Source organism: Aulostomus chinensis, chromosome 10 (genome assembly GCF_037954235.1).
Source record: "Aulostomus chinensis isolate RoL2024-O1b breed Wild chromosome 10, RoL_Achi_v1.0, whole genome shotgun sequence".
Taxonomy (NCBI): Eukaryota; Metazoa; Chordata; class Actinopteri; order Syngnathiformes; family Aulostomidae; genus Aulostomus; species Aulostomus chinensis.
The window spans coordinates 1,243,091-1,270,580 of NC_141329.1; the positions used below are offsets into that span (position 1 = coordinate 1,243,091).

The following is a 27,490-nucleotide window of genomic DNA, read 5'->3' on the forward strand; positions in this document are numbered from 1 at the left end:
TGGTTATTACATGCAACAGCCTTTAGCAGAACCACACCGTAGTGAGAAACAGCGTCCAAGATACGAGCAGGAGCCCTGTGACATGAAGACATAGCAAAGGTGTTCTTTGACCTCTCCGCCTTCACAAAGGTGAGTCCAGTAAATCAGTCTCACACACACACACACACACACACACACACACACACACACACACACACACACACACATCACAAAAACAATACATATCCTGTCAGTGGTGAGGTTTCTGAGTGAGAGCCATGTTAAAGCCAATCACGTCCCTTTGTCCTACTTTTGTTTAGTTGGAATGAAACTAAAGGTCTCAAATAATCAGGAGGGAATTTAATGCGTGCATAAGTGAGGTGAGAAGAAGTTGCAACAATTAAACTGTAGACCTCCAGTTTTATTGCTGTGGACATGAAAGAGCAATTAATGGCTTCATTAAGGCCAGTGAACACTGACTGAGCTCAGTTTACTGAGGGCTGCTGCCTCCTCTCATGCCGGTGAGAGAAGTGAGTAGTGTCCAGTTCAGCTTCCGCCAAACTCTCAGCTGGAGCCCCGAAGTATCTGATGTTTGAAACTATCACACACACACGCACGCACACACACACACACACGCACGCACACACACACGCACACACACACACACACACACACACACACTAACTGTAATATGAACTTAAGTCATTCTCACCTGTAAGAATATCCCACCAATCACGACTGACCCGTTTCAGAGGGTGTTTGTGTTTCTTTTATTGACTCTAATATTCTGCCTCTAAACTTGACCTGACTGCAGGAACACACACTAACAACGCCGAGTTCAAATTTTATTTTTTTTTACGCCAGGAAAACTTGTCACACGCCCTGAGGACCTCCGATTCTGGAGTGAGTCACATTTGATTTGCTCTTTCACACGTCACAGGTCTGAACTGAGCTTCGTCAGCACGACGTGTGTACGTGAGGCCTTGAGGGCAAAATCAAGACTCAACGAAACACAAGAGAAAACCACCAATGCTGCGCTTCGTCTGCACAAGACGCGAGTAAGTCGAGGAGCCTTGAGGGTCCAATCAAAGTCAACAAGAAGGACGAGCTGATGATGAATAAAGAACACATGACGGCAAGGACGTGACTTCACAATGGGGTTGGACTTATTCTGTTTTATCAAACGTGTCTCAACTCCAGCATGTGAAAATAAAGTACAGCGTAAGTGTGCTTGTGTAGAGACAAATCAATCAACAACAGTTTTTGTTGTTTTCACAAGATCATGGAGCACCAAATGTACTGTTGATATCCAAGGGTTCAGTGGGAACCGCTAAAGTAGCCTCAGTGCTAACAGGTGCGTGCTGTGGCAGAGGCGGGGCCAGCCAGCGGTGACTAAACAGCAGCAGTCAAATCAAAAGTGGCCGGGCGGTCAGCGACACTGGTCTTGGTCATGGAACAGGTTCATGTGTTCATGTGTTCATGTGTTCATCATCGGCTCATCCTTCACGCTGACTGGGCTTCGGCCCTCAAGGCTCCCGTGCGTTCTCAGGTCTTGTGCAGACTTAAAATTATCGCCTGTCTTTTTTTTTTTCAAGTGTTTTTAGAAAACACAAAAAACTGGAGGTAAAACACCATGAGACGTTGTTGTAGGCAAAACATTTTTTTAAAAAGTCAAGAAAGTGCCTTAGGTATCATTTGAAGAAGGTGACGATTTGTAGTTTACTCAGCGTGAGTCTGGATTTCCCCTCCAGGTCTCCTCTGCACGCGTGCTGACGGCGCTCACTATTGATGAGGAGGCCCTGGTTAAGCCGTCTGAGGCACCGGCGGATGGCGGATGGTGCTGTGTGCTACTGCTGCTACCACGTCAAGCAAAGGAGGGTTTGGACCTGTAGGTACATGGACAACGACTGTCAGTCAGCTGCTGACCAGCTATGAATGTGAGGCCTTTTCAAGTTCTCATTCTCACAAGCTGCCTGTTTCTCTTCTGTCTGGGAAGCCAACACAAGAACATCTGTTGCCTGCAGTAGGAACATAGTGAACGTGTCACACGACCCTGCAGTGACTCAGACGGCGTAGAACTCCTTGCCTCACGTAGGCCGAGCGCTCCAAGCTGCAGTGCCAACACCAAACACCACGGAGGCGAGGGGAGCTTGTTGCCTTCGCCAGGAACTTTAGTGTCACTTTGTATGATTTTTGAAGTAAAGTAAAAACTTTCTATCATCTTGGTCAAGTCAGCACTGAGTTCGAGAAACAGACCGGAGTACAGATCTTTCTACTGAGACACCGCCACCCACCATGAGGCTAAGATGCTGATTATTTGATGTGTGTGTGTGTGTGTGTGTGTGTGTGTGTGTGTGTGTGTGTGTGTGTGTGTGTGATATTGACTGAGATGAACCAGAGCAAAAGAAAACATATAAAACCAAAGCGGGCCAGTCAGGTTTTGTTGCAGGTGTAAAGCTGTTATGTCAGATGACTGCGCCCCCCCCAGCTGACCTGGCAGCAGGAATGTTTAGGACAAAGCACTACCAGGAACGTTTGGGCCTTGTTTCAATCTCTGGATTGAGCTGCAAAATAAATGCAAATACATTCTTTCTCCAATATTGATGGAAGATGCGATCTGAATTCTGAGATTCGGCATCAAACGGCCTCACTGTGTCCACAGATGCTCTGGTGTGAAGGAAATCAAACCCAAAGCAGTCAAACTGTGTCGTCACAGACTTTCGACGATGGAAACACGGTTCGCTGTCGGCAACATGAACACACCTGACTGGACGACATTTTAATAAACTGCAGAAGAGTCACGTTCTGTTAGCATCAGCTAATTCAACTTACACACTCGCTCGTTCTGTTTCATAAATGTCAGAACACGTTTTAAACGACAAGGTTTTTGCTAAGAATTTTTGTGCAATTCTGGACTCCATTGCACTTGCACCTCTCATACTACTGGACGATCCCTCCGTTATTTTAACAAATGCTTGAACAAGGATGTGGAAGTGGGTCACTGTGCATGGTGTCCTGTAAACACGCACAGAAAACGAAACGTGAGGGGAAAAAAGTCAACTTCTTTACTGTTGTCCATAAAAGCAGAATCTTGCAGCTGTGCTCTGTTGACCTTCGCGGCCGCTGGAGTTCTCATTCCTGGTCGTCAAAGAGTGACACTTCCATCATCAGGGTCCCGTGAGTGACACGGATGTGCGGAGCAACAGCTCGTCTCTTCACTCCAGAGTAAAACCTTCTTCGTCACTCTGCTGTGGTCACAGTGGGAGTGGCACATTGACATAAATGTGTTGAACCCTCATCAGTTGTTTTTATCTTCCTATCAGATCTAAACCAGAGCCTTCATGAACAAGTGAGAATGAAATATGTTTGTTAAAAGCGTTGTGTAAGCTGAAAGTTCTCAGACGCTCTCATCGTTCTACGACGAGTAGAAAGTGAGACAAGACAGGACATGAACTTTGACATCATGCTGCAGCTGGCGACCCTTCTGATGTTTGCTCAGTTTTAGTTTCATGCTAGCATGTAATACTGAGTCAGCGGGGGGGGGGGGGGGGGCAGAGATTTTAACGCATCACATTGTTTGTGAATCCAGCGAGTGTCTCCTCACAGTCTGCTCGCTGCACGTTAGCACTGCTGCTGGTGTTTAAACTTGTTGTCACCTGACTTCTAAGTGGTCAACCTGCCCATCACCATCGGATGTGGAACTTTTACTTGTGGTTCCTCTGGATGTCGGTTTACTGGCAGAGGTGCAGTGAAACCAGTGCTGATAGAGACGGTTGCTGAGGCAGAGACAAGTCTTGAGGTTAATTCCCTCTTGATATGTAAGTCAAGCAGGGCGTTTACTCCACTGCCACAGAGCATCAAGGGCGTCCCATGATTTAATTACCCATTCACACCCCCTCCATTACCCTCCACAGCTCTGAGTGTAACTTGATTTGCTGTGACCCTTGACAGTGAAGGGGCAGAGGGAAGGTTTGGAATGGCAACAGAGCCGAATTTCTTTGCATGAATCAAAAGTGTGACACAAATCGCTTCACCACCTCTTTTTCCCAAATGAACACACCCATGGGTGCACGTGCATTTGCTTGTTAAATGATGTTGGTGGGGGGGGGGCAACGGCATCAGTAAGAAACTAGGAAGAGTCCTGCACTGCTGCGTGGGCTGTGCTGCATCAAGGCCCAAGAAAAAAAACCCTGTGACAAGAAATACAGCTACAGGTTCACACAGTTTCACCACTAGGGGGTGCTAGACTAAAGACTTTTTAGTACACATTGCTCCTCCCAGATAGCCAGACATGCTGGACATGATTGTATGTTTAAAATGTCAGGCATGAATATGACCTATTAACTTGTACAACGCTTGTTGATAAAACCTAATCAACCCTGATATTTTTTGAGCTAAATCAAAAACTGCAGTCTTCTAGAGATTGAGATCCTAGCACAGGACTCTGCTAGCACAGGACTCTCTTAGCACAGGACTCTCTTAGCACAGGACTCTCCTAGCACACGATTCTCTTAGCACACGACTCTCTTAGCACAGGACTCTCTTAGCACACGATTCTCTTAGCACAGGACTCTCTTAGCACACGACTCTCCTAGCACACGACTCTCCTAGCACAGGACTCTCTTAGCACAGGACTCTCTTAGCACAGGACTCTCCTAGCACAGGACTCTCTTAGCACAGGACTCTCTTAGCACAGGACTCTCCTAGCACAGGACTCTCTTAGCACAGGACTCTCCTAGCACAGGACTCTCTTAGCACAGGACTCTCTTAGCACAGGACTCTCCTAGCACAGGACTCTCTTAGCACAGGACTCTCTTAGCACAGGACTCTCCTAGCACAGGACTCTCTTAGCACACGACTCTCTTAGCACAGGACTCTCTTAGCACAGGACTCTCTTAGCACACGACTCTCTTAGCACACGACTCTCTTAGCACAGGACTCTCTTAGCACAGGACTCTCCTAGCTCACGACTCTCCTAGCACACGACTCTCTTAGCACACGACTGTCCTAGCACACGACTCTCCTAGCTCACGACTCTCTTAGCACACGACTCTCCTAGCACAGGACTCTCCTAGCACACGACTGTCCTAGCACAGGACTCTCTTAGCACACGACTGTCCTAGCACAGGACTCTCTTAGTACAGGACTCTCCTAGCACAGGACTCTCCTAGCACACGACTCTCTTAGCACAGGACTCTCTTAGCACAGGACTCTCTTAGCACACGACTCTCTTAGCACAGGACTCTCCTAGCACAGGACTCTCTTAGCACAGGACTCTCTTAGCACACGACTGTCCTAGCACACGACTCTCCTAGCACACGACTCTCCTAGCACACGACTCTCTTAGCACACGACTCTCCTAGCACACGACTGTCCTCGCACACAACTCTCCTAGCTCACAACTCTCCTAGCACACGACTCTCCTAGCTCACGACTCTCTTAGCACACGACTCTCCTAGCACAGGACTCTCCTAGCACAGGACTCTCCTAGCACAGGACTCTCTTAGCACAGGACTCTCTTAGCACAGGACTCTCTTAGCACACGACTCTCCTAGCACAGGACTCTCCTAGCACACGACTGTCCTAGCACAGGACTCTCTTAGCACAGGACTCTCTTAGCACACGACTGTCCTAGCACAGGACTCTCTTAGCACAGGACTCTCTTAGCACAGGACTCTCTTAGCACAGGACTCTCTTAGCACACGACTCTCCTAGCACAGGACTCTCCTAGCACACGACTGTCCTAGCACAGGACTCTCTTAGCACAGGACTCTCCTAGCTCACGACTCTCCTAGCACAGGACTCTCTTAGCACACGACTGTCCTAGCACAGGACTCTCTTAGCACACGACTGTCCTAGCACAGGACTCTCTTAGCACAGGACTCTCTTAGCACAGGACTCTCTTAGCACAGGACTCTCTTAGCACACGACTCTCCTAGCACAGGACTCTCCTAGCACACGACTGTCCTAGCACAGGACTCTCTTAGCACAGGACTCTCCTAGCTCACGACTCTCCTAGCACACGACTCTCTTAGCACACGACTGTCCTAGCACACGACTCTCCTAGCTCACGACTCTCTTAGCACACGACTCTCTTAGCACAGGACTCTCCTAGCACAGGACTGTCCTAGCACACGACTCTCCTAGCTCACGACTCTCTTAGCACACGACTCTCCTAGCACACGACTGTCCTAGCACACGACTCTCCTAGCTCACGACTCTCTTAGCACACGACTCTCCTAGCACAGGACTCTCCTAGCACAGGACTCTCCTAGCTCACGACTCTCTTAGCACACGACTCTCCTAGCACAGGACTCTCCTAGCACACGACTGTCCTAGCACACGACTCTCTTAGCACACGACTGTCCTAGCACAGGACTCTCCTAGCACAGGACTCTCCTAGCACAGGACTCTCTTAGCACAGGACTCTCTTAGCACAGGACTCTCCTAGCAGACAACTCTCCTAGCACAGGACTCTCCTAGCACACGACTCTCTTAGCACAGGACTCTCTTAGCACAGGACTCTCTTAGCACACGACTCTCCTAGCAGACAACTCTCCTAGCACACGACTCTCCTAGCACACGACTCTCCTAGCACACGACTCTCCTAGCACACGATCTCCAGATAGGTCGAAATACTGCAGTCAGCAGCAATGAATGAATGAATGAATCTATGAGGTGAATGAGGGAGGTTCTTTGTGACACCTCTACGTTTTTGTCCTCGGGGTCATTCGAGAGGCTTGGCGGCTGCACTCACTAATTGGAGTGGGAACCAGTATAGAGCTGGTCGTCGCTGGTAAGCGCTGGTGTTTAGTCTCGCTAGCTGATTCACTGAGGGGTGACTTGAGCTGATGAACACAAGAGGCTGATGAAAAGTAAAAGGATGGAGACATCGAGGCACAGTGGAGGCCTGAGGAGGTGAAGAATTACCTCCAACACCATCAGGATGACGTCTGCTAGCAGAACCGTCTCCAACCATTTCACACGGACTTGATGGCAAATTCCTGCTAAGAGCCTGGAACAGGTTTCCAGATCCATCTGGGATCCATCAGCACTTCCAAAAGTTGATCATGTCCTGGAATGTTTTCCTCCAACCTCATTCAAATGTGTTCATTATTTTTGGAGATATCCTGCTAATAAACACAGTCTGTCTTTGGCTCAGGATGGAACAGTGCATGATTCGCTTTTGTTTAGTCTGATACTGGTTGGTGAGTTCAACCTCGTGATGTATGAAAGAAATACAATAAAACAGTCTGAGATTTTGGTTTTTGCCGATGTAATTGCATCCTTTTTGTAACCAGGAGACGAAGGAGGACAAAAGTAGAGGAGGAGAGAGCAGAGGCGACCAGGAGTTTCAAATGGAAGAGACAAAGAGCTTCTGGAGAGGTGAAGAAGAAAAGAGCTCAGATAGACTGATATGACACTGAGTTAACGCCGTTTGTCACAATTCAGATTTGTCTCCGATCAAAGGGAGGCCTTATCACACAACAGAAGCTACAAGACACCAGCCGGTATATTTTCTAAATGGATCAAAGCTTTGGGGATTGGCGATAATCACGTTTGACTGCTTCAGCATTTTCAAGGCTCTTATTTATCTTATGGTTTTAAGATCCTGTATAAGGACACACGCTGGTGTGACCCTCCCTAGAGACAGAGCCATGCACGGGTGAGCTGACCTGACCGGTTCAGCTCGTAACATCCCATTCCTGCAAAGCAGTTTCACACTTTCTTTTCCTTTGCTATTGTAGTTATTTCAGTACATGTATGTGCACAGAAGCCCCCAGCCGGTGCAACTGCATGGTGTCTCAGACGAAATGTTAATGCTGTTAAATTGTGAGTATTTCTTGATTTTTTTTCACGCAATTAAAACTTTTGTTAGAGTATTTCACAATATCTTTCATGAAGATTACAATATTTTTTAAGTATATAAGCATAAATTGACTATGAGGAAAAAAGTGCATGTTGATTCATATCGTTTTTCATGTGTCTTTTTCAAGGCTTCTTGTCAAATGAACTTTTCAAACTCGGTTTTTATGAAGGGACTTTGAGAACGATACAGTTTCTTACTCGTTGTTTAGACATCGAAGAAGAGTCAGGAAACAAATGCTTTTAGCAAATTAAAAGTTTGCGTAACTTAAAATTTATTGTCATTTGCATGCAAATATTAAAAAATCAAATAGAAAGGACTATTGAATCGTATTCGTAGGAATTTATGCTTCAGAGGGTTAAACTGAACATTTGTTCAATGATTTTGAGTTGACTTCAAAATAATTATTGGTCATGTAAAGGCCATATCGCCCAGCCGCCACCAGCAGCCCGACATCAGGCTGTGAGGGAGTTCTTCTGTCCTGTTTTGTTTGGTTCAGCTACTTTTACACGTATGAACTCTTTGATATTCACAGTTGTGGGATTTACTGACGTAACAGCGCTGAGCAAGTGGGAACTGCTGACCTTATCTCAGACATTCAACCAAAAAAATCAACTGACTTTGATAACTTAATCATTCAACACCTCTTCACTTAATGGTTCCTTCGATGAATATATTTCAAATCCATTTACGCAAAAGGGCCTTTAATTGGCTAATTCTTTTGTGATTCCTGTGGACAATAAACAGAGCAGTTCTGCAGCATCATCAAGCAGGAAGAGAGCAATTCTCCAGTAAGTCATCATCCTGTTCTGCTTTTCTTCCCAAATGTAGAGTGAGTCAGCGATATGATATTTCTTAATTCCCAGGCTTCAGCTGTCGACCTGTTTAATAAGTCTCATAAGCGGGGAAGGATGCGGGGGAGGGAGCGAGAACCGTCAGGCTACTCTGTTGACCAGTGGTCAAGGACGGTGACCACATAACCTCTGCATGATGCCATAGTCTCTGCTGGTGAAGCGAGAGGTGATTTAATGCGTGAGTCAAGTATCCAGCAGCGTGATCAGGGAGCATGATGACTACTGGTGCTTTGGATATAAAATCAAACGTGAAATAGAGCAGAAATGTTCGGATGCATGCAAAGCCATGCCTGATCGCATCAGGGAGCTCTGTCTGGGCTTTGTACGTGTTTGCAAAAGAAAAAAACAGCGTCCGCGAGACTGAAAGCTCCTCGTCAGTCAGCGAGTCTCGTTATCTGATGTGAGCTATATCCAATAAAGTAAATTACTAACATGTATGTATAATGCATTGTATTTAAAATGAGTGAATTATAATTAGTCCTAGGGCAAGGCCAATAAACAACACCTGCCTCAGACAATCCCCTACTGCACACACATTAGCACAGCAAATTAACAGCTAGCTGTGGGACAGTAAGGTTTCTGCATTCATCACATTAGTATGGTGAATAATAAGCAGACTGATGTTTCATTAAAAGTTTCTCAAAGATGAAAAAAACCTTCGCTTTAAATATCATTAATGGACTGTTTTTATAATCCCTTGAATGCAACTTGGACCTCTTATTCCGCTACTATTATTGCTGAGTCTGACATTCTTCCAGCTTTGGCAGTTTCATGTTGAAACCAGTCGGTTTTTTTCCTTCTTTCGGGGGGGAAATTTACAGGAGAGAGCTGGTTCTGTCTGGCTTTTCAGATCTAACCAGCCTGGAGCCTTTTCAGGACTGCTTGGCTTTTACCCAAAGCACAGACCAGCAGTGTGGGTAGCTACACTCACTTTGAGCTAAACAATATCAAAGACATAACCTTGACGTAGCAACAGAGGAAATGTGGGTAGCTGTGAGTTCAGAGAAACACTTGCAAGACAGATTTAGCGGGCAGCTCGGCCAGCCTCCAGTTGTCTGCCTTCGTTGAGGTCACGAATGTGAAATCATGAAAGAAAGGAAATGTCATATTATCATTTCTGTCCAACTGTAAGTGTCAGCTGTTGGTTTCTGTCTCTCTCTCTGTCTTTCCATTGCAATATCATCTTTTTCCATTTGCTGCACTCACTCCCGCACTTCCTCTCTTCTACATAATGCCTTTCCATCCATTTATCTTTCCTGCCACCCTGCAACTCACCTCCTGCATTCATCAATTCATCATTCTCCCTCCCTCCATTTATTCATCCCCCATATGTCCTCCCATCCCACCCCACCCTTCCGTGAATCATCAACGTACCTGTGGCCTCCACCATGCCCTCGAGGATAACCACGATCTCAAACTCCTCCTTCTCCATTTGCGCCAGTGACATCTCCCAGAAGGGGCTCTTCTCATTGATCTCATGAGAGATGATGAGTGGTGAGACCAGGAAGAGGCGGTCGTCACCGGTGTCAAAGCCGATGTTTATGTCAGTCTGGTTGAGTGGGATGAACTCCCCCTCCTTGGTTTGCTGCGAGCGGATCAACTTTGCTCGGATCGACGCCTCCACGATGTGAGAATTCCTCAGGTCCCCCACCCGAAACATCAGGCACATCTTGTTGTCTCGCACCGATATGACAGCTTTGTGTGAGAACATGAGGGTTTCGGCTCGGTTCTTTGGCTGTGAAATCTTGACAAACATGCAGCCCACCATCATGGCGTTAACAATGGAACCCAAGATGGCCTGCACCAAAAGCAGTATGATACCTTCGGGGCATTTTTCTGTGATTACACGATAACCATAACCAATGGTTGTCTCTGTTTCAATGGAGAAGAGGAAGGCTGAGACAAAACTGTTGAGGTTCTCCACACAAGGGGTCCAGTCCTCCTCGTCACCGTGCACAAGATCCCCACGGATGAGCGCGATCAGCCACCAGAGAAAGCCAAAGAAAAGCCAGTTGACTACATAGACCAAGGTGAAAATAAAGAGACTAAGACGCCAGCGTAGGTCCACCAGGGTTGTGAACAAGTCACTGAGGTAACGGTAGGTCTCTTGCACGTTTCCGTGATGAACGTTGCACTTCCCATCCTTCTGCACGTATCGCTGACGTGGCTTCTTCGCAGGGTCACATATCAAGTGGGTTCGCTCTGTCGAGATCTGAGCCTCCCGTAAGTGTTTGGGAAGCTTCTTCACCTGTGGCGAAGATAGAGAGGCAACGTAAGAACGACAGAGTGAAAGAAAACAATCTTGAAATGACAGAAAGAAAGAAAGAAGGGAGAATGAGAACAGTGGCAATGATTGTACTTCTCCACACAGGTGTATTGTATATCACTGGTGATGATTTATTTCCATAACCCTTTTCTCTAAAGCCATATTGACATCGCACCAGAGGACGTAGGTTTAACCTCTTTTATATGATATTTTTGCAACCTTAGCAAAACCACACAGCTCTGTGGTGCTGGAAGGGAGGAAGATAAAATTAAGAGGTGTTATACAGTTACTGGTCTGTGCCGCTGCACAATGACATTGCAGGTATCGGTGTGTGTAGCAGGAGATGAGAGTTAGGACAGAGCAAGAACACAAGGACGCCTGGGTCTTTGTTGGCCTGGCTCCAGTGTGGCGATCTGGCTCCGTCGCTGTGCCTGGCCTCCATCCCCTCCCCCTGTCTTCCCTCCCCTCACACCCTATGGGACATTGGCAAGCCTGGATATGAACAGCAGAGTAAGCTGCATCCTGCTCCTAAGGATGCTTACGGCATCCTAAAAAGGAGAGAAATGTACCTCACATGTTCTGTTCTTTCACATATACACAGATTTAAATATTATCTATTCTGTCTGATTTGAATATGCGTTCCTGGATACAGTTTTACAGTTTCTTGACCCTTCTCGACCTAATCTGGACTCACACTGAGGAGGACAGAGGGCAGCAGTTACTGGTCCGGAGCTGCACAGTGAGTCAAGCTGATGGTCACCGATGCCAACAGCAGTGGCTTTGACTCCTGCGCTAGAGGACTGAAGAATTGGTGCAGGACCACTCAACCCTGGATCCTGATCCAGGAGTGACCGGCAGAACTGGTCCCCTCAAACAAAACACCAAATGGCCCCCGCACCTGTTTAAATATGTGTGTGTGTGTGTGTGTGTGTGTGTGTGTGTGTGTGTGTGGATACTGTGGTTGAAAAATCAATATTAGAAAACAGAAATTAGCTAACAACAACTCTAACAGTAGAATACAACATCACCCAGGCAGACAACACAGGCTTCTAAATGTTAGAATCTCATTACACAACAGCTGCCACAGAGAGAAAAAAGCACTGGGAGCCAATAATGAGCCACACAAACACAAAGCTGCGATGCTACACACAAGAATGTGTGTCTACCAGGTCAGGACTTAGATGGCAAACAAAGGAAGTGATGTACACAAGAATATTTGTAATCTCAAAAGTTAGTAGTATGATCCCTTTTATATCGCAAAAGCTTGATCGTGGAAGGGGAACCAAGTGCAAACATGCCATTATTGTGGCCTTTGACATGGCTGGCCTGTGTACTTGAACACGTTTTGGTTGGGGCATCGTGTCACATGGCTGACACATGAATGAGGAGAATATACGGTTCTGTGTTTGTGGTCGTGTGAGCTGAATGTGTGCACAGTCATTTGTTCCAATTCTCCCTCCAGAAAATACTCTTGAAAAGGTGTGACATTCGTGGTCAGCGCTCTCTGTCAGACTGAGGCTGATATTACACGTTGGCGCCTACATTCACGTGTAAGACTGCTGGTGGTCAGCAGGGTGCCCACTGGGACGCTGGCCAGCTGGTACAGCACTGCATAATGAGTAGACCTCATTCGCTGACACCTCAAGACCCATGCTGGTGACAGATGCCTGCACCTATGGGTGGCAGCCTCCACCAGGGACGTAGTAATTATGTCAGGAACAAATATATGAATGACCAACCGGGAAAACTGAAGAACACAATCAGAAAGTAAGGCGAAGCAGGAGTTTACACGTCTGCTTTCGAGGAAATACTAGCTTGGCTTACTGTAACTCACAGATGCTGCACATGTATGTGAGATTGACCCTTTATTTGTCAAAGCCACCAAGGGCATGTTGGCACTTTCCTATCTGAGCTGATAATGGAAATGTATTGAGTCAAGAAAACAGCCGCGTGCCCCCTGAATCTCTCCCTGCTAATTGGACGCCCGTGATCCATCTCTCTCCAGAGACACGCTCACCTCGCCGGGAAAGTTCCATCCCGCTGCTCTCCTGACCCCCACAGCTCAGCCGGGAAAGACGCAATGTGAAAGGCTGCTATGTCAGTGCAGTTTGATTGTAGAGGCTGAATAATGAAATATGTCAGAGGGTTAAATCTGGATGAGCTAGTTTCCTCCAGGTGTCTTTCGCTGCTCGGAACACATGCACATTCAGGGAGACCTCCTGAGTTTTCACATATCGATTTGAAGTGATCCCTGTTTAAGGAACGTTTTGACAAAGAAGAAGTGAAAGACAATGCTCATTGACCTGCGTTGCAATTAGTGGGTTGATGACAATGCATTCACCAAATGTCAATCGGCTCCCTCATGGCTGCCTGTGCTGAGAGATACAGGATCAAATGTAGACTGGGAACACAGTCAGTCCACCATTTTTCAGATTTAAACTTTGCCCTGACAACCCACCCAGCTGCACTGTCATTTGTTGTTAGACGCTGTTAATCACTACTGCACTGCTGTCAAATGAAAGACAAAATTCATTTCCACGCGTTGTTCTCCAGCTAATTGAGTGATGGATGAAGCTGTCTCATGCAGTGTCACCCAATCTTTGGCCTTTGTAGTCAATACAGCCCCTCAGGGTGACGGTCCAACAACAAATCCATTCGTTCCCTTCACGTGGTGGTAGTAAGTGGTGGATGTCTTGTCTCGTTGAGTTTTAGCTGGCTGTGCTTTGGAGTTTAGGTTCCAGTCAGCTGGAGGATCGGTGCAGTGAAGCCAAGTTCACACACTCCACCAGTCACTGTCTTCAGATGGGAATCTTTGTAGATTACACATGAAAACTTGCAGGAGAAGAGACATGGAATGACAAAAACAATGAGTGAGACATGGTCTTTAGTTCCTGAAATAGATGTCCCCAAAACACAAGTGATCAGAGCTGTTTGAGCACTGATCTGCAGCGAGCTCCAAAAAAAGAAGCAAAGGAAAAGCAGATCTGTGAAAGAACGGATGGCGGAGTTGTTTCTCAGAGTGTTCACGGAGGAAACGGCAACGACTTTGGTCCAAAGTGCAAATGAAGAAGGAGACAACTGCAGGTTGCCCCTCCCACGGCGTCTGACACGCTCACAGACCACCGACAGGGAACCGTACCGTTCACAAACCTTATTGTGAATCCTTCTGAGGATCCTCACCAAAAAAGGATTCGCTGAGGCCCAAAGAATAAACCCCCAAACCAGGTTTGCAGAGGGAGGTGGTGCACGTGCACAGTAGCGATGCAGCGCCTGCATGTGAGCCAGTGAAATGAATGAACCTCGTCTTGGATCCAGTGTCACTGGTTCTCATCTATAGAGTGAATAAATGGGAGACGGGATTTTTGCATTTACCCAGTTTTTAATGGACCACGAGAGCTGCTGAAGCACGATGTCATGGATGTGTGTCCTGTATTGAAGCCAGCTCACGCGTAGCACTCCACTGATCTGTGAGCACCGATCCGTCTCTGATCTGGGGTTTTTGTTGGTGAGCTCAAACACTCAACAATGAGCAGAAAATCACAGCTGAAATCCTGGAATGTGAACTGGGCATAACCAGTGCAACTGCACCATCTGCTCCTCTGAGCGAGCGGTGCGTGCCTCCCTTGTCTCTCCATCCCAGTGCCAAGTAAACTGAATCTGAACAAGAGAAACTGTCTTGGTTCCGCGTCTGCACTGCTTAGTTGATCTGTCGAGTCCTTATCTATCAGCTGTTTATCTTCATTCCTCCTCATCTGGCTCTCTTTCTCCATCATTCCCATCTCACTTTGTCTTCCTCTGCTCTCTCAACACCACACCAGCTTCCTCTCACGTTGAACGTCTCACACCCTTCGTCCCACAGCTGTGAGGACAATCAGTTGTGTGTTCGGCCAGTAGTGACTGAGCAGTTTACCTGCGCAGGTGTGACTCCAATCTCCATGTTGTGATCCATGAGGATTCGAGAATCTCCTGCCATCCTCAGCTGAATCTCAACACCTACAGGACAAAAGAACATCATGGCTGAGTGAATGAAACCAAGCCTAAACATGGGAATCATCTTGCTCGTGTTTGCAGCAGCAAAGTGTTGCTGCATTGATCACAAACATTAAAATGAATCAGTACAACAAGAACAAGCTCCAGCTTCCTCAGAGAATGTGTTCAATCGTTATCCCTGCAACCTTTCAACCCTCAGCAGTCTGTTTTACACAGCTTCTTTAAGAGGAACATACATCACATCTACGCAAACAATGTTGTGCTGATCCAGAGTGCAAACCCTCAGACGTATTATTTTCTATCTGTCACTGAAACCGTTTCAATTTGTCATTTCATCAATATTTGTAAGCTGGTGTGATTAGTGTGCACAGAAACTCGCGACGGTGGATTGAACCATTGGGTCTGAAAAGGTCAACTTGATATTTGCATTCTTATTGATTGTAATACTGTTTGGATGTGGCTTTCTTTACAGGAAATCCTTCAAACAGAAGTAAAGAAGCTGCTGTTAGCGTTCTCATTTGTAAAGTATGTAAAGGATTACTCCGTTTGTATCACCTTTTGTGTTCCTTTCTGACTGTTTTTATTCCGGGCACTGACTGAGTGGTTCATCAAAAATGCATCTCTTCAAAACAAGACAATGGACGCTTTCTACACTTCGTGACAGCAGAGCAGTTTAAAATACTGCAGCGAGTAATGGAACTCAACGCTGCAGCCACAGTGAGATGAAGCGATGGAGGTGAAAAGGCTGCACACCTCGACACTCAGTGAGGAAACAAATTCCTTTCACTGCTCCTCACAGCAGCAAACAAACCCCACATGATTGCTCACAGAACGGCAGACACACACAACTGGACTCTTTTGTGAAGAAAACCATCAGATTCAGTTGACCAGAGACTGTTACTTCTATGCCCCTTGCCCTCAAAGACTACTGTGGGACAACGACTTCAGAAATATACCCTGTCAGTAACGGGAGAGGTCAAGAGCTCCATCAGTTGTCTTGTGTATCCCAAAGGACACAAGTTCAAGATACAGATTTTAGGTTAGACTAAACAGAAGTATTCAGGACCAAGAACGGTCCTACTGGGTTGAGCCGGTTCCATCTTTTCATTTTCATCCAAGACACTTTCTGATACCTGATGCTCTGCATGTTTGGCAGCGTGCAGCCTTCTGGCGTGTAGCTTTACCGTTGTTGGAAAGAAAAATTCACCTACTGACACCTTGAAGTCTCAGCCGACCAGTCTGATCCCACAAACACACACACACACACACACACACACACACACACACACACACACACACACACACACACACACACACTATTTAATGTTACACAAGTGTGGACGCTGCCAAACCGTCAACCGTTGCGACCTGCAGCGCCTCATTTGCAGGGTGAAGGCCAACCCAGCCAACTGAAACTACTGTAGAAGATGTCATGCAGGCAGGTAATTCAGGATGCCAGAGCCATGCTGCTGCGTCGGTGGGCTGGAGGCTGAGCTAACGTGTTCATGTGAGCAGAGCAGCGCTTTACAAAACAAGCAGCCATTAAGTATTTCTTTTGTATGTGTCTATTTGGGAGAAGGAGCATAAAATGCTGTATTTTTCAAGCAAAACAATATTTATGATGTATGATAAGATTCTATCCAGATGACATCATATGGACGTCATCAGTGGGTCTCAGTGCTTTTTTATTAATATCCCCTGATTGTGTTTGCATTCCAAAAGTTTCCATGAATTCAAAATTTTGAAGGAAAAAGCATCCACTTGGAAATGAAGATAGGAGATTTTCCGCGCTACTGCAGCATCGTATTTGATCAGTTTGTTCTATGAACATTGGAGACTTATGTGGTGAGAATTTGCAATTGCAGCACAGCTTGAAGAGAACAAGGCTAATATCCCCCCACCACCAAGCAGCCTCAGCTGCAGCGCTTGGAACAGCGATGGCAGGCTTGTCTTCACCTGCACTGGCCGTTGTTCGGGGCCCCAGTAGCCACAACTCCACCTCCTCGCTGCTCCTCGCCATCATTCGCCAGATCAGAGAGGAGAGAGAGAAATAAACTCTGTCACAAAATAGTCAGCTGCTTCTTCCTCTTTACATTTAATCTAATGTCACTGAGAGTCACGTGCATATCTTCAAGTCTTTTTTTGTCTCCAGTGGAGCAACAAGGTGATGTGCTGACAGTCTACAATACTGTATGTGTGATGTGATCTTAAAAAGTATTTCTCTGCTGAAGTAAGTATTTTTAAACATCTGATATGAGAGGTCCAAAGAGGAGGAGGAGGAGTTGAAAAGGAACACTTTCCCATTCTACTGAATGATGTGGGATGTAATAACAGCCACTGCTCCAGCTCTAGAGATGAGTGGGGTGAGTGTGTTGGGGGGAACCTCTGATAAAGCCCTAATTTTAGCAGCAATCTTACAACACCTTTGCAGCTCCACGAGAGGCAATTAATTATAGAACCCCTGGGTGTTATTAGAAATTCAACTATGTTCAATTCACAGAGCTCAGTAACCAACCAAGTGGATCAAGAATGAACTTTAGTAAAGAATGTTAGCCGCTGTTTCTTGACCTTAACAACATCTGACATTTCTTTGTCATCTGTTTTTGATGTTAATCTATTTTATCGCTGGGAATGCAGAGGCGAGAGTGGGGAAGTGAGAGGACCGCGTCACAAATCAGATCCACACAGGGATGCAGTGTTGACATTGATGGTCCAAAGCAAAGGGCAGAGTGACGTGACAGGCATCTGAGCAGGGAGAAGACAGACACATAGCAGAGGTGTGCGGGACACACAAAGCTTCTGAAAAACCTCCACGAATATATTAAAAGGGTTGCAAGGTCTCTCTTTGTGACTCACTTTAGGTTCTCTCATGAATTAAACATGACTCCCTGGAGATTTCTGAACTCCAGACCTGTGCGTATTTTCAGCGAGGCTGTGATTGCAGTGTCGTTTCACTGTGGTGGACTCAACAAGCCCAAATGAGAGGTGTTTGAACATGGATACCAGCTGCGGTTGTTATCTTGGTGGTTTAAGAGGGTAACAAGCATTTATCTTGTTACCAGGAGAGTGACAGGACACTTTGGCTGAATAGCGTTTGCATCCTGATAACAGGAATATTCATCCATTGTGCATGAAGACCTAGAGTGCTATTAAACCAGGGACACCTGAGGGAAACCGACAGAACATACATTTTCCCTATTTACTCATGCTGCAGAGTGAACAATGCATTACAATGCGCAGCAAAAAAACATTTTCATACAGACATATGAGCTGTGTAACTTTCCCTTTATTATACTCAGGAGCAAAGGGATATAAGCAAAATCAAAGACACCTCAAAAGCCAGAAGGTAGAGCTTCAAATGCAAAATACTAAACCGATGTTTGAGAGGGAGACGTTCCAGCTGGAAGGCCGGGTGCGAGTTAGCTACCCAGTTAGCAAGCTAACTGTTTCACAAAATTGTTTTGAGATTAATTTACAGTTTTGTTTCTCTGGTTCCATAAAAATTCCAACATCAACACTGCACCGGCTAAAAATACTGGGTTTACACTGCTTTACACGAAATGCACCTCTCCAGATGTCATTCCATTTTCTGCCGATGGAGTCATGGAGTTGCGGTAACTCAGTTCCACTGGGGGGGAGACAAAAGCTGAGCAACTGCGAGCAGCTGAATGCAGCCTGAACTAACATTACTCCTGACTTCTATCAGGTAAACAGTTGGTTCCTATTTTACAGAAGCATCCCATGTTAGTCGCAGGTTGGTAACCAAGGTGTCCTCCTCTCCAGATTTTTTCTAAATCTAACAGATATGGCCAATAGTCTAGAATTTTCACGCTTCCTGTTCTGGGTCGTAACCCCTGAGCACGTCACAGCCACAAATGTCAGTAAGACATGCAAACTCAGCAGTAATTCTTCGTTTGCTATACAAATCTGACTATTAGTGGGCGCTCATCCGTAGATTTTAAGGTCGTGGCTTGCAGTTTTCTGTCGGTCCATCAAATACAAGGAACACTGCTGACACAGTGGTGATATAGAAAAAAAATAATGGAAAAAGGGGAGAGTAAGAAACAGCTTCTATATTTACTAAATCACTGCATCAGATTGATATCTACAGCAGCGGAAATGTCCCAGCGTATCGTACGTCTCTGTTTCTCGGCTGTGGAGACGCCCCCCTTCTCTCCACTGAGGGGCCGGGTCATGGTTACTGGACCTGTCATGATTATGTCCCAGGCTGAGATTAGCCCATAAAATAACATCCCTATCTTTGCTCACTTATGACACTTTGAGGTCAAGCGGGTCATATGACTAAAAATGTCCTCAGCTAGTTTGGCTCCAGGCCTTGCAAATACAGACAGACAGGCAGACACACACACGGACACACACACACACACAGACACACACATGGACACACACACACGATACAAGAAGCTCATAGTGACCCTCCCATCCATTTCCCCATTATGTCCGATAGAGAGCTGAGAGTGTATCAAGTTGCGTCCTTCTCATGGATGACCTTCTCTGGACTGACACTGCCACACCAAGACGTCCTCTGACTCACACTGGCAAACAATTTCCCTAATGATATGTCCAACTCTCTCTCTCTCTCTCTCTCTCTCTAGCTCACACACACACGTATTTCTATGTGAGGGCCTACATTGGCATCAGCCGTTCTCTCTGAACCCTCACAACTACATGCCTGACCCCGACCCCAACCTTGACCTTACTCCAACAGTTTGAAAGACATTTGTAATTGCAGTGGACAGATACTGTGATTGGAGTGATTTCTGATATTAGAGAGAATGTTAATTTTCCTCAATTATCAACAATGGCATGATGTTTGTGGGTCTGTACAAAGATGTGTTCTTAGTGGAATGGGACCTGCAGCTCCACACGTGTGTTTTGACACACGGTTCGCCTTTTACAAACCTTCCTGCAGGTTTGAAACTGCGGAAGGACATATTGTGATCAATTTTGATGAATTTTGCAGCCCTAATTCTAATATCAAGCCTAAAACCAAGTCTTGACATTCAAACCACCCCTCATGAGGACCGACCAAAATGTCCTGACAAGTCAAAATGTTCACACAACATTGATGTTCTGTCAAGGGTTGGTTGACACAAGAGTAGAAAGACACACACACACACACACACACTCTCTCTGTCTGTCTCTCTCTCTCTCTCACACACACACACACACACACACACACTCTCTGTCTCTCTCTCTCTCTCTCTCACACACACACACACACTCTCTGTCTCTCTCTCTCTCACACACACACACACTCTCTGTCTCTCTCTCTCTCTCTCACACACACACTCTCTCTGTCTCTGTCTCTCTCTCTCACACACACACACTCTCTGTCTCTCTCTCTCTCTCTCACACACACACACTCTCTCTCTCTCTCTCTCTCACACACACACTCTCTGTCTCTCTCTCTCTCTCTCTCTCACACACACACACACACACTCTCTCTGTCTCTCTCTCTCTCTCTCTCACACACACACACACACACACACACACACACACACACACTCTCTGTCTCTCTCTCTCTCATTCTGTCTCAGTACATTCCGCTCACTACCAACCAGGAACAGAGACAGCCAGATTACCCTGCTACGTGTTTCAGACCTGCTTCCACTGAGACGTTTTCACGTTAAAGAAGCAACTAGTCAAGATTTCACCATGCAGCTGCTGAGTGCAGCTTGAATGGGATTAAAACTCAACACCTCCTGGAGCCAAATAGCACCCTCTTCACCCGTGCTGGCCTCAAGTGTGAGAGATGGCCAGTGACAGAGGGAGATGTAAGCTGTGTGATGTTGGTTGGGCATGTCCCCCAACACCATGCTTCTTCTTATCAGGCGCTCATGTCGGGCTCTGCTTGATTCAGGGCTCAGATCGCGGCTCCTCCACGCCACGGCTCTGTCTCAGCACAAGAAAATGATTGGCCAAGCAAAATATCAAACTGGAAGGAGAGGGATCTATAAGTGGAGATGAGCAGTAATCTTTGTCTAGCATTATATATCCACAGTATGACTCACAGTGCTATTATAGCAATAGAAATCTGGAGCGTCTTAATTCATCAGACTAATACAAATCCTCTGAATCAAACGTTACCAGCCATGCGGATCATCTGCTTCTCCTCACTGGTCTTGTTTCCTTTTCATTGTCAAGTGGATTCTAAGCAAACTTGTCACAAATTTCTGAAGAGAATAAGCTAATCTACATATACAATGCATATTCGTCAGAAGATGGCAGTAGAAGATGCGTCTCACAGCCTTCTGCCAGTGAAAATAGAGACAAATCATCAGGGACTCCTTCATTTGAGCGTCCTTCAAGTTTTAGTTCTTCTCCCATGCCAGCGAGCGCTGACGGTGCTGCGTGTTGACTGGAGACAAAGTTTCAGATATTCAGGAAGAAGGAACGTGGTAGGGCACGTTTGCGGCGTCAGAGATTATTCAAGTTTATTATTTCCACCTCCCATCGTGTACATTTGCGGTTGTACCGAAAAGGGTTTTTAAACTGAGCTGTTTCCATCAACCCTTTCTAATGTGATACTTCAAAACGCACATCAAAGTAGGATGATGGGAACTTTTGTGGAGGAGGGAATATCAGTGATAAAGGGAAGAGAGTAAATGAGCGGATGCGAACGCTCTGAAGATGATGTAGCAGTGCTGGCATCTTGCATCTTTGTCGGGTTGAAAAGATCCCTGCCACCTCTAAATGTCGTCTAATAATCGTGCGTTGCTCAGATGAACTACGCTGGCTTTTTACTGTCCAGTGATTCCTTTTTCAGCCCTGCACCTGAACGTGATGTGTGCACATCCACTCCCCTGCAGGAGAGCAAGGCCATGATCAGGGCGGGGCAGAGCTGCAGAGCCAGGCAGGGCATGACGAAAGCAGGAGGAGCCAAAGGTCAAATGATATTGATTGGAATTCCTGACATGCTTCAGTGTGTCCCGGGCTTGACCCTTGGAGGAGCCTCCTCCCCTGTCATCAGCAAAAACCGAATCAGAATAAAATGGGATTAATTCCCACAATTGCATGTTAAAACAGCCAAGACCAGTTTGTTGGCAAAGCAACATTTTCTGACGAGGCGTCTCTTTAGCTCCAGTGGATGACAAGCAATTGATGTATGAGTGAGCTTCATCAGTGTGGAGCGAGTGAGTGCAATCACATAATCACAAAGAAAATCAGTCTTAAAAAGAAGAAACATGTCAGATCCCCCAAAATCCATGCTGTCACTCTATAAGCCTTATTAACCAAACACTATTTCTCTCCTCCATCTGTGTTAATGAGCTGAAAATCTACTGGAATGTTCTTCCCTGGGGGAGCCAGAAGCTCACGGTACATAGAACCTGTGAAAAAAGAGAAAAACCTCTCCAGATGTGGAGAGCACCTGGTTGTGTTTCATTCCGATATCTGAAACGTACTCAGCGATGAGCAGCATCAGCTCATTTGTTCAAAAAGTGTGTTTTGTATGGAATGTCTTCCCTCCGGTAGGTGATGCTCATTTGCCTTTGCTCTACTGGAAACAGTGAGCGAGTGGGCACTGTTACGTGTCCAATGTGTCTGTGCACCAGAGTGAGCAAATAGTTTTCATGGCAATTTGTTGTACTGTCCAATTAAAGGAACTATGGTTGAAGTGTTTTGTTGCTCAATCATCTCAGGGTTGATGGCTGCAAGCGTGTGAACCACACACAGTAAACACACACACTCACGGATCAGGTGAAGGGATCTGACTTGAATGCTTATCAGAGACGTCAGAGTGTCGCCCCGTCGTCAGAGCGCCGCCCCGTCGTCTGCCACTCAAACAAGTCCTCATGAATAATGCCAGGGCTCCACCTTTTCTAAAGGAACTCCAGACAGCAGCTGGTGTGGCCCTGCTAGTGAAACCACCACCAAACATTGGAGAGAGATTTCACCAAACCTGCTGCTGCCAGATAGGAACGTCATGATGAAGATTCCCCTCCGGTGTCACCGGCAGTTCAACTCTGATATGAGGTTAGCACAGCTGTCAAAGTGGAACCTGTGATGGAGAATAGTTGGGAGACTTTTCTGGTAACAAGCTTTGCCATTTGAATACTTCTTGATCACATGGAGATTAAAAAAAAAAAATAGCGTCGCGAATGAGTACACTGAGAAATGCTGAGGGGAAGGTGACCCGAAAGCAGCAGCCATCTTTTACTTGTTTGATCATTTTGCAAATACACAAGACAGCCAAGAGTCTGTGGGGACTGTTTGCATTTTAGTGTTGGTGTATGAATGCATCCCTCAAACCGTCCGCGCTCTGCATCGAACAGAAGGGGGAGGTTGGCTCTTGTTGCATGTGTGTGTGACAGCACCACAGCAGGGACACACACAACACCAGGTCATTGAGAGTCAGCTGGGTTGGACTACTATCATCACCCCAGGATACAAGAAGCAGGGAAGAATCGATTCACTGGCACCAGAATGTCCACCCCTGGAACACGGACGGTCGCAATCAGGCTTTCTGGTTGATGTTTGCCTTCACAAACCAAACGCATTGAATAAAATTCCAAGATTATCAAAGACAAATGGAGAACTCCTCAACTCTCCTCTTCTGAGAGGTTTTCCTCTTAGAGCCTCCATGATGATGCCCTCATGACTGAAGTGCGTAAATGTACTGCATTTAATTTTATTTTAAAAAGTCCAGTTCGAGTCGGACCAGCACACCACATTGACTTTTTCACACATCATGTAAACAGACTGATTAGATTTCACTGCGATGACACTTTAATCTGCAGTAGAATCTTGAATTTGTGTTGCAACCACATTGATGAGTAAATTTCTTTGGGGGTTGACAAGATTGGGTGAGAAATGTTCTGCTGCTTATTTCTTCGGTGCAAATACCAAAAGATTAGGCTGGATTCCTGTCGCTCATCAAGCTAAAGCAGAGACAGTGTTTTCTATCAATGAGTGTAGCCTACAAACTAGGAGTGGAATCAAACGTATGGAGCACACAATCACTCCACGATGCTGTAGAATGAATAAAACATCTGCATGTAGCTGCGTCCATCACCAGCATTGCAAACAAACATTCTCTCTCTCTGCTCTACATGCACACATTATTTTTCATGCCACTAAATACAAAAATACCATCATGCTTGGCTAAGCTGCTGACACCAACGCGCCGGCGTGGAATTAGAGAATATGGATCAGCTTGAAGAATGGAGCGCTTCCTTCAGCCCCAAGAGACACACAGACTTGACAAAATAAACAGAACTAATCAATTATTTACTCGGTCTTCTCTTTTGAACGTCTCTTTAGCATTACAGCTAACCTTTGACCCATTTTGCTCATTTGTTAGGGAGGACGTGGATGATAAGTGAGCAGGAGAGTAGTGAGGTACGCAGCGCTAAAATGCACCTGCAATGATGGCGCTGATAATAAGGTCAGAAGCCATCCATCAAAAACCATTACATCAGAGCAGTTCACACTTCCCCCAACACTCTTTAAATAGCTGATAACAGTTCATCCAGCTGTGAGGAGGGCCATGGGAGATTACAGCGATAGAAGAAGCTAGAAGTGTAGGCAGCAGGCGAATGGGCAGGTTTTACTGCTAATCCTGAATTAAGAAATCCGACCAGCACTGCTTCTCTTCTCCTCTCACACCAAACAGTTGAGAATGTGCAGTAAAATGGGATGACATGATGAGGGCAGAAATAGCTTGAACTTTGATGTTTTCCATGTGAGGAGATATTAAAAAATGATTCCAGCCGCTGCCTGTACGTTCCCTGAGGAAACAGCACCACGAAGGACAAGAGCTTTGGGAAAACTATACTGATTAATGTGGCTGCGAAGCCCACTGCATTGTCATAAAAGTTTCACAACTCTCAAGATGAGTGTCCTGCAGAGTACAGTGTGCTGGAGCTTGAGGAGGTAATAGTGATGCACAGACATGAAAGCAAGCAGTCCTCATCCTCTCCTCTGAGGGTGAGTTTCCAGGGAATCAATAAAAATGATTGTAACTCGTTGCTTTTGGTGTTGTCTACAATATTCATGAAAGCAGACGCTATCACTCGCCTGCGTCAGTCGCTTGCTCTCCTGCTACCAATGAATGTATAAAAATGCATAAGAGCAGAAACATGCTGCGCTGTGTGCCTATGGAACAAGACCCCCCCCCCACACACACACACACAGGCGAATGCACTTGGTAGCACGTCGATGCACATGCACTCATGTTTGCTGCTGCACTTGGAAAAGTCCTGCATTGCACGAGCAGAACTACTGGAGTAGGCAAACAGTAGGAGTGTTTACAGGATTTCTCTCCTTGTGTTGGTCCTTTCATTACCCCCCCCCCCCCCCCACGAGGGCAAGGGGATGCATGGTGATTATCTATGTATCTCTGCAGTGACATCAGAGGTGAGGGATGAGGCGATCAGGTGGTGAATGCAGGAAGGTGATCCATACTCTCTCCCTTTCAACACTTTCCTTTTCTCGCTTGCTTGCGCTTCAAGTGTCACATCATATCTTGCTATCTGTCTTGTATTCATTCTGTCTTGTCACTCCCTCATCCTGGTACTGCCTGATCATTTCTCAAGTAACGCACACTTTTTATTTGGCATGCGACTCCGGATGAGATTTGTGGCTGTGGTAGTGAAATGGAATGATAATACAATCGCAGCATGCGATGCCATCCACTGACAAATTGAGAGGAAGCAGCTCGGAAGAAGCCATGGTTGTACACAATGCACCAGCAGCTTTAAAAATCTCCTGTCTTCCTTGCCTTCATCAGTGGTGTTCGAGGCTTACCTTCAGGTCCGTGCAGGAGAAGCTGACAGGCTCCCTTCCAGGCATCTCACAGCTGCTCTTCTTTCCTGGACTGCGCACTCCTTTCCTGGCTTTGTTCAATCAACAACAGCCCTCCTGCCTCTCTCCTGCCACCCTGTTCCTTCTGCTCTTCACCGCTCTCTATCTCTGTGTGAGAGAGGGTCTGTCTCTGCATGTGTGTGTGTTAGAGGAAAGAGGGGGAGCGCAGAGAGAGAGAGAGAGAGAGAGAGAGAGGGAGCATCAGCGAGAAGAGATGGCAGGGATGTAAATATGTGAGTGCTTGATCCCTACTCTCTCCCACTTCCTCTGTCCCTCGGGATTTGTCCTTCATAAAAGTGTGTGTGCGTTCACACCTATTTGCACAGAGCATCTGTGTGTGTGAGTGTATGCATCTACCACATGGCTGCCTTCCCTCTAATGCAAATACGCATCCTCCAAAAAGTCAAGTACAGTTGTGCAGTGAGAGATGGAGGATGGGGGCCCTACCAATGAGACCAAAATGTGTGTGCATGTGTTGGATGTGCAGAAGGAGAGAGAGTGAAGAAGAGTGTGGTATAATCAATTGCTCTAAAACTGCCAGAAAATGCCCTAAGGGTTTGAGAGAGATATAAAGTGGAAGCAGAGAAGAGAGTCTTGGGAGGAAAAACACACAGAGGAAGACAAAGAAATGGTATAGAAGAGGAAGAAAAAAACATTCAAAAAATGTGTGAAAGGAGTGAAAAAGATGAAGTGGACTGAAGCGAGTGCAAAGGAAAGGGAGTGAAAGTCGAGATAAAAGGGTCTGAGGGCATTTTGACCCAGAATTCTGGTCAAGAACTGGAGAAATAATAAGCTGTCATACCAAATTCACTAAACCATCCACAAAAAATTGCTGCTGCTCTTAACATAAGGCTCTCATTTATTTCACATATTCTACATTCTGTGAGTCACTGTGTGTGTGTGTGTGTGTGTGTGTGTGTGTGTGTGTGTGTGTGTGTGTGTGTGTGTGTGTGTGTGTGTCGGGGTGGGGGGTGGAGGAGAATATGTAATGGAGTTTTGCAAAAATACACCTGACTCTGAGAAAGGTGGGTGCAGTGGTTGGGTTTCCGTTCCAATTTGAAGTGAACTTTGGAAATGTGCAACTCGGTTCTCTCGGTCATCAGAATCTCGGCTATGAAATATATCTTTTTGTCAGAAAGTGTCTGTCCAGGGAAATAAAGTCTCACATGGTTGTAACAAACAAGCAATTCTGAGGTTCTTTTTTGCCATCTGCATTGGCGGTGTTGCGTGTGAGGTATGACGGGAGCGTGACTGTTCAGAGCAGTGAAGAGGTCAGCACAGGTGCTGCGGCAGCATCAGTTAGCAGACCCGGAGAGTCCTGGACTTTTCTCAGTGGTTTCCACTCTTTGACCAACTGGCATCAGTGAGTTCATTGATCTGATTGGCTGAAGTTAGCCTGGGATAGACAGATGGTTCATCCAATCAGGTGCCACATGCCTGCGCTTTTCTTAACAAGCATCCGTGGAGGACTTCTGAGAGGTTCTGCCCAACAAGCTATTTGGGGTGTCGGGGAGATGCTGGTTAGTCATGAGAGTTAAAGATTCACTCGAGCAGCTCAGTAGACCGCAGCACTACCAGGGCGGCCCTCCATCAAGGTAATGTGATACTTTATAATGTGCATCAAAGAATGTGAGCAAAAACTTGATTAATGAGAGAGAGAGAGAGAGAGAGAGAGAGAGAGAGAGAGAGATGGTGATGTGCTAGGGG

The 27,490-nt window shown here is 46.2% G+C and overlaps 1 protein-coding gene across 3 annotated transcripts in view; it reads right to left on the reverse strand.

The window, feature by feature from the left end:
* The window catches only part of kcnj5 (potassium inwardly rectifying channel subfamily J member 5), a 49,476-nt gene extending 23,330 nt beyond the window's left edge, over window positions 1-26,146 (reverse strand). For 2 of the 3 annotated variants that reach the window (XM_086215433.1, XM_086215431.1), the window contains exons 1-3: window positions 25,727-26,146; window positions 14,877-14,959; window positions 10,075-10,948 (exon numbers count right to left, since the gene is read on the reverse strand). In XM_086215433.1, coding sequence (XP_086071559.1) covers window positions 10,075-10,948; window positions 14,877-14,939 — 937 coding nt within the window. In that variant the 5' untranslated portion in view covers window positions 14,940-14,959; window positions 25,727-26,146. The remainder of the gene's footprint in view (window positions 1-10,074; window positions 10,949-14,876; window positions 14,960-25,726) is intronic. The other variant, XM_086215432.1, reaches the window with a different exon arrangement.
* Window positions 26,147-27,490: the final 1,344 nt, after the last annotated feature.